Source organism: Spea bombifrons, chromosome 3, assembly GCF_027358695.1.
Source record: "Spea bombifrons isolate aSpeBom1 chromosome 3, aSpeBom1.2.pri, whole genome shotgun sequence".
In the NCBI taxonomy this organism is placed as follows: Eukaryota; Metazoa; Chordata; class Amphibia; order Anura; family Pelobatidae; genus Spea; species Spea bombifrons.
This window is the reverse complement of record NC_071089.1, coordinates 9,213,745-9,223,823: the sequence shown is the minus strand read 5'-3', so window position 1 is coordinate 9,223,823 and position 10,079 is coordinate 9,213,745. Positions and strand designations below refer to the sequence as shown.

The 10,079-nt window shown below is 40.6% G+C and overlaps 1 protein-coding gene across 1 annotated transcript; it reads right to left on the bottom strand.

Moving 5' to 3' along the window:
• Positions 1-636: 636 nt before the first annotated feature.
• Positions 637-9,993, bottom strand: DTL (denticleless E3 ubiquitin protein ligase homolog). Its single transcript, XM_053458690.1, has 15 exons — positions 9,844-9,993; positions 8,596-8,721; positions 8,129-8,227; positions 7,789-7,850; positions 7,324-7,444; positions 7,170-7,235; positions 6,602-6,717; positions 6,300-6,373; positions 5,941-6,044; positions 5,522-5,626; positions 4,517-4,629; positions 4,154-4,243; positions 3,655-3,775; positions 2,239-3,050; positions 637-1,463 (listed from the first exon to the last, which is right to left on the bottom strand). The coding sequence occupies exons 1-15, from the start codon at positions 9,893-9,895 to the stop codon at positions 1,383-1,385; spliced, it is 2,142 nt and encodes a 713-aa protein (XP_053314665.1). The 5' UTR covers positions 9,896-9,993; the 3' UTR covers positions 637-1,382.
• Positions 9,994-10,079: the final 86 nt, after the last annotated feature.

Sequence of the window (10,079 nt, the reverse complement as noted above, 5' to 3'; positions counted from 1 at the left end):
TGGACAGACTTACATGCACTGGAGTCCAAAAACATAGTCCCAATAAGTATTTAAAACGAAGAGGGCTGGAGTAGACCTTTAAATATACGTATATCCTAAAATAATTACACTGGATTATGGATATTAGATAACACAGCTAGTGCTAGAAAACACTCTGCTAATTACGAAATGAGCATTGTGAAGTCATAAATAGAAACATCATTCCACTAAACCAACCATCTGGAATAGAAAACTTCTGCCAGCATACAAAGTTATTTATGAAACCAATTTGTGAACACGGTTGGTAGAGAAACGGGAGACGCAAAGAACTCGCTTAAGGGCAGCCAAGCAAGCAGGTTATATCAGAACAGAATACAAACTACTTCCAGCCCATCCCCAAAATACAGATCTCTTATTTAAATCAGTCTTTCCCAAACATACTTTGCAAAAAATTCCTAACTGTGCTTACAGATTAGAATTAGCAGCATTTAAAAACATACCATGGGAGCAGCCGTCCTAACTTACATTACCCAGGAACCTTGTGATCGTTCCTTGTTTTAACCCTCATTTTGGTCGATGGCATTTCTTCTGTTTTGTTGGTGATCATGTGTGTTATGTGGACCAAACACCCAAGACATTAATAGAAGAGACAGGCTACTTGTATAATATATCTGTATTTACAAAAATATACAGTTTCATTCCGATGTACATATTCTTAAAACAGTAACCCTTAAACATTAAAAACAATAAAACATAGCAAAGAGCAGCTAACCTAAATGATTATTAAAACTTACAGGCAGTGTTTTAACATCAATGAGTCAAGCGATACAAATTCTAGAACATGCGAGTGTTACTACAATTCTACAATCATTAAATGATTGCGACAAAAGCACACATCCAGTATACCAGCTGCCGCGGAGCATAACTCATCCGTATACACCATCTAGCCGAGGAGCTGGAATACTGAAGTGTACCTGGTGTGTGTGTCAGCAAAGGGTTAAACTACACGTTACCAGCTAGGGTATCCGTTCATAAAAGTGCTAGGGGTCCAACTATAAAATTGTAGGTCTTTGTACTGCAGTTATTTAAAAAAAAAATTCAAATGAAAGAATCCAATGCTCGCAGTAAATAAAATCTAAGGAAATATTCACAAAGAGCGAACTCGAGCTATACGCCGGGCCTTCCAGCAAGGAATGTGATCCACAAGCAGCCAGAACTGTTTAACAGAGCAGCGAAGGATGTCATTCGCTACATAGAGATCCGTGATGATGTCATAGTCAGATTGAAGCCAGCAAATCCAGTTTGTTAACATGACGTTCTTCTTTTAAAACAAAGATCTTCGCTGTGATAACAGAGACAACACACGGTCTGACAGGCATTCCCAAAGCAGACTCCGGACGCATTCACTCCTCTTCGCTTTTACCCCCCGGGCTTTTTATGAAGTATGTGCAGATCTTGCGCATCGAGACAGGAGTAGTAGACACCTGCGGAGGAGAAGCCATTAGTATTCTGAACGGTTACAGCGGGAAATACAAGGGGTGTGGGGGGGGGGAGACACATTTGGTTTGGATCTAGGAACAAACTTTTCTCTCCATATATCACCCCCTGGTCCGCAGTTAGATGCTTATTGGGGGTAAAGGACATGCCTTTCTTCAGTGCTTCACCACTTTCTATAGTACTGCAGTTAACCCCTTCATGCTAATGTTTATTATTACTACTACTACTAAAATACATTGAAATGTGTTTAAAACTACTCCTGCCTCCATTTTCTCTCACATTAACATTTTGGCTAGAGATCTTTCACAGGTCTTTGTAGCGCCTTCCGAGGAAGCTTTTAGAAGATATATATCACTTTCCAAAGAACCGCTACTAAAGTTTTATTTATTAAAAGTGTAAATTGGTCGTTGCAATTATTTACTCAGTTCTGTGCCGGTTTCCATGAAGCACCCATCACTTTTTTTAATTGAAAAACTAAGACCTGAAGCTAAAGAGAACAGAAACCCAACCAAATAGAGGAAAGGTCTTGCCAGCCAATATTTACCAAACACACATGCAAGAAACAATGAATGAAAACCCCAGTGCATTATCTGCCGTTTGTAGATGACTGCTTCTTCCATAACGGTGTTATATGATGAGTTAATACTAGACCATATCTCACAGAGATTGGTCCCTCTATCAAAATCTATGAAATGTGTAATTTAACCATTTAACCTAAAATACTGCTTATAGAAAATATGCCTGTCTCCGTAATATACTCACAGACACAGGAGAGTTTGTAATACTCCTGACATGATGCTTCTTGGCGCTGCCGCCTCGAGCGGACGGACTGCTGCTGAGTTTGCCTTGTGGACTGAGCTTGTCGGTCTTTAGTTTGTGTCCCAGTACAGAAAGCCAGTTCTTTTCGGGCGAGCTGTTCTCTTTGTCTTGCAGCCTGAACTTCGGGTCAGCAGGCACGCTCTGTAAGGAGGGCTGCTCCATGGGCTCGGCGTGGGGAATGCTCTTGGACTCTGAAGTGGATTTGTGGTCACATTTACCCAGGTCTCCAAGGCTTACACATCCAATATCGCTTTCATCCGTCCCCTGAAGAGAACACAAGTCTAGTTTTGGCTTCTTTAAGCCAGGTTCTAGCTCAGTCACACAACTGCAGAGGCTGAAGCAACCATGCTCTTCGTCCCCATTGCTGGTCTCCAGTCTCCTCTTGACCCTCTTTTCAGACAGCCCCGAGGGTCTCGAGCTTGAAGTCACAGAGTACTGCTCAACAGGCGTGAATGCTTTTCGTGGAGATGGAGTCTTTGTTTCTGGAACAGGGGTGCGAGACTTTGGGGTGCGACTCACCCAGTCCTTGATAGAAATTTTTGAAGTTGACAGCTGCTTGGGAGACGAGGTGGAGCGTTCAAGCTTTTGCCTTTTGGGGGTGTGCAGCTTAGGAATCAGCACAGTGGATGACGGAGTGCTGGAGGGCATTGGGAGATCTCCAGTATGACTTGGAGCGCAGGTAGCCGGTGTCGGGGAGGACATCAGAGGACTGTTATGTAATACGGAGTTTTTACCTGGAGTACAGAGCCTGGACACTGTCAAAAAGAGAGAATGTTGGGTGAGACAAGCTTAAAAAAATAATTAAAAAAAATAACTTTTTGTTCAGGAAAAAGATGGATTGCGGACCACTATCATTTTTATGGACCTTTGAGCTGCAATTGCAAGGTCAACTTAAGGCTAATGTAACATCATTAACACGTAGCACAGATAGTTTTAGGGATTCGTTATTAAAATGAACATACAATGCATGGGTAAAGGAAAAGTTCCGTAACACACAGCAATGCTAACAAAATTCTTTACCAAGATACATACTTACAAATAATGTTTTGTTTTCTTTTTAAGCAATAGTAAAACAACTCTTACATTCTCAGCTAATTGACCCTTGAGGACAGGGCTCAAACAGAATAACCAGTTTGAAAGTATGTTGCAATAAAAAAGAAAAAACCCTAAACACGTTTGTAACTCACAAGCATCCCGATTTTCCATGCCCCCCCTCCCCTCAAAGGGCTGTATTTTACCCACCCAACAAAAGCCTAAGAAATGCTTAATGTTTTGAAATTAGCCGTACCAGGCTGAAAGTTACAAGTCTTCCCCCCTAAGATAAACAGCACAACTTGCTCACATCGAGACCCCACTCACCCACTGGAAGACGTTCCCTTTTCTGACTTGCCCAGCCAACACAGTCCACTTTATCAGCATCATCGCTGTTCCGGTTCAGTCTCCATATTCTTACGGTGTTATCGTCAGAACAGGTTGCAATCTAAAAGGGAGGTCAGAATACGGATGGGGAGGCACAGGTCGTGAGGTTAAGCTCTGAATATTTTAAGTGTAATACACAACATTCAAGACAATATAACTGCCGTTTCCTTACACAGCATTACACTTGCATTTGTTTGGCAGGGAGCTCCATTATTCCAAAACTATAACAAGCTGTAGAACATGTGTTTTAGTTCCTTTGTGTACATAATGTAGCCAACACTTATATGTCTAGTTATTCAATTACATCTCATATGAGGAGCCAGTTTAATGTGACTTGTGTACCACTTTCCTAAGACTTTGTAGAATGTCCAAGATACTGTGTATGTTGACAAATACCTAAATGTTTCAAGGTAAATATGTTAAAATACAAAACACAAACCTTTGTAAAGTCTGATTGGCACCAAGTGACTGAGGTAACTTCTTGACAGTGTCCGGTCAGAGTCACAGGAGGAGCCTGGGGATCGGAGACCTGGAAAAAGGCAGAAGATCAGCTGGTAAATTGCAGAAGAAAAACATAGAAAGCTTTTGTCCCCTAAAAAAAGTCAAGATGTGGAAAATGCACAACCAAGTGTAGGCTGGATTCATACAAACAGTCAGGCATATAGTAATTTAGTAACTTAACTGCCATTTCATGTTATTGTTATGAACAAAATTTGGTCTTCGATTTTTCTTTATTTTGTATTAAGTAGCCCCAAACATTTGAATGGTAGGGTGTACGAATAAGTCATTGATATAGACATACCTGCCAGATGTAGGCACTGCTGTCACTTGATCCACTGAGCAGAAACTGGCCGTCCGGACTCACGCTGGACTTGATGTAAAAAGTGGAATTCTGGTGGCCGCTGAACACAGAGACTTGTGTTGAGAGAGGGGGAAAACAAAGATAAGGCCATTAACACATTTAAACATGACGGACCTGGAAATTGTAGAGTTAAAAGTAACTTGAATGCCAGAATTCCTCGCTAATTAGTTTAATCCTTGGACAGAGATTTACGGGCACTACTAAAACTAGCAGAGAATGCTTCTTTACTTCTATTCTCTATATAGCAGATGTATAATTCTAGTATTCAAGATTTGCAAATAGACACATTTCCATGTTTTTCTTCTTGAGAAAACAAAGCTTTGTACAGTATATGGCATGACTAAGCTTCCAAGGGCCAAATAAGTTTTCCTTCTAAACGCTGTTAAAATGGGAAGTAATGCTGTTTAAAACAAAAACAGAAAATATATATAAAGGGCAAATCGGAAGTTAATCTATACACCACCCAGAGCACAGAGGTTGAATGGAAGCGGTCTTTAAACCCGCACACAGGAAGTGCCGAGGCAGCACCCTGCCCTGAAGCCAGTAACACAACTTTGTTGCCACTACCTAGTAAAGGAATTTCTGCAGCATCGTAAATTTTCAGCTCATCTCCTTTGTACATATTCCTACAGAAGCACCGCACACCTTCACTTGTGTACACATCAAGCACACTGCCAGGACCAACAATTGCACTACACAGGATAGGGCGCCCTCTACTGTCCTGTCGTGACCCCTTAAATATCTGCATTTGGAAAAGCCTGCTTAAATAGCAGGCAAAATATTCTTTAGACTGTTAAATCAGGTATTAATGAGCAAAGAAAATGTTTAACTCCTAAAAAAGAAACTAAACTAATTGAATCAGCTTTGAGAGACGCGTCATTTCTGGAGTGTGGATCACTAAAGATGTCTATTTACCAGGAAACTAAGACTATTACAATGTCTCACCTGGGTCAGTCCTGAGTCCAGTTGCGTTGAACATATAGATATTGTCATCAGTACAATTTGCGAACAAGTTGGTTCCAGTGGAGTCCAAAACAAGGCTGGAATAACCTGAAATGCATAACCGAGAAGTCTTTATAAACTAGCTTATACACCAAGAGGCCTCTTTCTAAAGATTAATGAAGTGTTAGAAGCAAATTTGTATATAAGTGGCCGAAGGAGGAGAAAACAAGATGGAAGCATGTAAAATCAAGATTGGGGAAGTCACGAATATACATATCTATATTAAATTAGCTGCTTTTAGGACAGCCGTGGTTCCATATCCCATAAACAAGCTGCATGGCTGCAAAGTTAATTGATTTCAATCCACAATGCTATGTATTAATGTAATTAACACTGGGCTGAAACCTCTGTATGATACATACCAAGTTTACGTGTACTGTTTCCAGGATAGGGGAAGACTTTAACTGCTATTGGATCTTGTCGGTATGCAGTGTAATTTTTCCGTAAGTCCCACATTTTGACAAAGCTAGAAAGTTAAGAAAAATACAATTACACAAACATGTCAGTAACTTTTACCACTGTGTAAAGGCCACAAAGTTTGCTTAAGAGCTCATATGTGAATAGTATGTTTAATAGACCTCTACAGTATTAAGAGCAGCAATCATCACAGTAAAGCGTCTGTGCTGGAAACGCTTTCCTTCATCCCCAACCTAAAAACCTATAAGATGCTAGAGGGTCCACACAATTAATTCCTTATTCTGGCAATTACTTTTCAGCTTACCCATCAACAGCTCCTGCAGATATAAGCGTGTGCTCATCCTGAAAGATTACCACTGTCACACTCTGCTGCGAGTCCTGAAATAAAATAGCAAGAACGTAAACGGCAAGAAATTATATTTACCAAAGGTTTCCATTTAGCACAAAGTCTGATGGCATTTCATGAAGAAGTGAAATTTCTACTTAATGATGGGCTCTAATGACTAGATTCATCACGCACTTTTCATTTGTAAAATCCTTAAATCCTGGTCTGTGATTAAGCTTTTTTTTTTTTTTTTTTTATTTAAAAAAATAAAATAAAAGTACCACTGAAGGAGCAAGTCCTCTGACAGCAGGTTTCTTCTTTTTGATTTTAGATGGAGTCTGCTTTTCCAGAGCATTGTGAGCACCTGAGATCTGGTTCACTTGTCTGTAAAATCCATCTGAAATAAGCAAGGTTAGCAGCTTAAGGTTTCTGACAAGGCAGCAAAGCAACCAGGCAAAAAGGTGAAGCATGAACACAGCAAATCCCATATATGAGCATGGTGACTATTCGGATACAATTAGAAATAAAGTAACATGAAAAACAATCCAAATAGAGCATGTTTGGAAAATAATGTTAGTAATTTTAGCAAGTTATGTCATTATGAAGAAGAAAAACAAACAGTGAAGCTTCCTGGTTAGGGACACAGAAGCAAATATTATTCATTTGCAATATCTGCATTTTATTTCCCTAAGCACTAATCAAAGGACTATTTAAATTATGTGCTACGTGGATTTACTTTTTAGAATTAAAATAGACAATTTAGCTTGAAGGAATAAAGACAAAAACCTGCAGATTCTTGACAATGCACAATAAAGAAGATTACACACTATAACCAAAACCATATATTACCTTTCTTGTTGCATCTGGTATCCCAGACCATGATGTTTCCATCTCTCCCCCCAGTGCTGAATACAGCTGTAAATACAGAAGACATTACTTATAAGTTCACGCCCTCTCCCAAAATGTAAAAAGTAATTAGGGTGAAATAAAATGTCACACGTACCAGTCTCAAACTTTGAGAAAGCAACAGACTTCAGGCTGCATTGGTGGCCTTTGCACACGCCAACAGCCTCCCCTGCTTTCACATCCCACAGCTTGGCCGTCTGGTCCCCTGAAGCTGTAACCTAATAAGATACCAATGAAAGACATTACATTTAATTAAAGTAGGAGAGGGGAAGAAAACATTAACTCTTAAGTGTTAACAGTACAGACAGACAATCTGATCATCAAAATAGAAATCATATGACAAATATCACATTTATCAGGCACACATGGAGGCTAACAGTACAGAAAAGGATCAACAAAATTTAGAATTTGCTCTAGAAGTATGTAAAAAGGCTAGTTTTAGCTGTAGTCATATCTATATCTATCTAAGCAGAAAGATCAGGTTGCCAAGTTTCTCCAGAACTCCAATATTTGTAGTTTAGGACACCAACACGGCAAGACTTACTACATCAGTGCAACTTACCAGCTTGTGTTCTCCAGGCACCCAGGCAATGTCAAAAACGGCATTAGTGTGAGCCACCCATTCTAAAAACAGATAAAGTATGAAGAGTTTTACAACTTTAAAAATACAAATAGGTGAAAGCGACACAATCAAGAAGTGAAAAGTATGTTTCAACTACGCAATCGCAATTGATACAATGTTCAGCTACTTTTCATAATGACTTTAATTGTGATACCATTTTAGGCATCACTCATCTAATATTTAGAGTCAGCATTTCACCATTCTGCTAACTTAACGTATCAGGACTTTCAACAGCGTGGTAAAGATATCACAAAATAGACGTTACTGTAATAAGCTTTACCTTTCACAATTTGTTTCTCTGTGTTTCGGCATTCCGTGTCATACAACCTAACAATGCCTTCTTCATTGGCCACAGCAAGGATATGTGGTGCATCTGCAGCTGAAGAAGAAATGGAAATCATTCCAGGTGTTTTATACACCGTATACACCGTTTTATAAACCAGTGCAGTAGGATAATGACTGCAGCGTACCCTGCACGATCATATAAGCATGGAGCTGTAATAAGCGCATATAGGACTAATCAAACTGCAGGCGTATTGAACCATTTGCTTGGAAAAGTTTTACTCTCCAGATAACCAGATACTTTAGCATCGACAATCTGGGTCTTTACTTAAGCCGACAAATTTAAACACGTTATAAAGGGCTAATAAACTTATGTTTTTATGAATGAAAAAAAATGTGAGAAAATGCAATGCAAGGGTGCTGCACATGGATTATCATCAGCGGGCAAAGCAAATAAGGCTTTACCTGTGTTGAAAGAACACCCGAAGGGTGGCACTTGCATGCCCAGCTCTCCATATGAAATATGCTCATCCCGTCTGAGACAGCGGTAACCCTGCAGAAGAGACTGGAGGGGATGACCAGGTGAAGTCCCTGCATTGTGACAAGAAAAGGATGTTTTGTATATTAATGCAGACATTAACATAAGACAGAGCTAGGTGTTGATAAGAATACATATTTGAGATCAGATCTATGCAGGCCATGGATATACAATATATAGAATCACCTAGAAGACAAACCCCAAAGTTTCCCTCGTGTACCCAACACCAGTTCTGCTATCGGTCATTTCAAGCAAAGTGTAGCACTATTTAGGCTTCACCAAGCTAATAAACAGCAAGTCCCAGTTCCCAAACCAACTAGCCATGGATCTCTGCAAACTAAAGTTAAACAATACAAAGTAACTCCAAACTGTTTACTGAGGGGGTGGAAAGACCTCCCAGCAGAAGTGGCAGAGGCTGATACAGTGGCCAAGGTCTGGGTGTTTACAGCAGGGATAAAGGCCAGACTAGACAGGCCAAACAGGCCCGATCTGCCTTTAAAGCAACATCGCTGCAGTACTTGCCATTTTTACAGGCTTATTTTATTGATCAGTTTGCAAGAATTGCATATCTGCCATCAACAGAGCACCTATGGATGCTATATGAATGCAACACATTCTGAGAGTGAAATTTAAGAGTGCCATGAGATACAAGGGCCAATAATTACTAGAAATATAAACCAGATATAGATTTTGTTGATATTTTTTCAAAGACTTGAGAAGTAGGGTGGGCAGGGTGTACAAGCCAAGTGTTGTCTGGGGCATCACAAAAACTATACGACTGAATACAAATACATAGAGAAGCTCAAAAACCTATAGGTAAAGCCATTATTTAAATTCATGCAAGATTTATAAAGCTGTATTTATGAATGGTTCACTCACATTGAACTACAAGCTTCCCCAACCCCCTCGCATTGCAACACACTCAACAATGCATTTCCCCGCCACCTTTACCATCCCCCAACACGCCACAGAACCTGTATAAACTTACTCGCTGTGAAGAGACAGGCCCGGTCTGTACCGACTGGCCCTAGTGGTGCTCCCCCCAGGCGGCCCGTATACGCTTAGTAACCTACACACTTACTTATTCTATAGAGCGAGCGGCTCAGCCATTACCCAGGGGTTTTGTGGGGGGTGGAGGGGGACCTGGGGAATGATCCACCGAGACATTAATTTACCTTTCCTGCTCAGTCCCAGGTGGGCTCTGTTCACAACTGACTGGAAAAGCATGGCGGAGATGACGGGGCACGGTTTAGATAGGGATCCGGTCGGTCTCACAGCCTGCCCCGCTCCGACACAGCCACCTCACGGGCGTCACACTACAACTAAAATAATCTCCCGCGAAAGCCAGCGCGCCAACTCACTGCTGAATCTCCCGCTAAACCATACCCAGCAGCTAGATTGGCCAGAATCT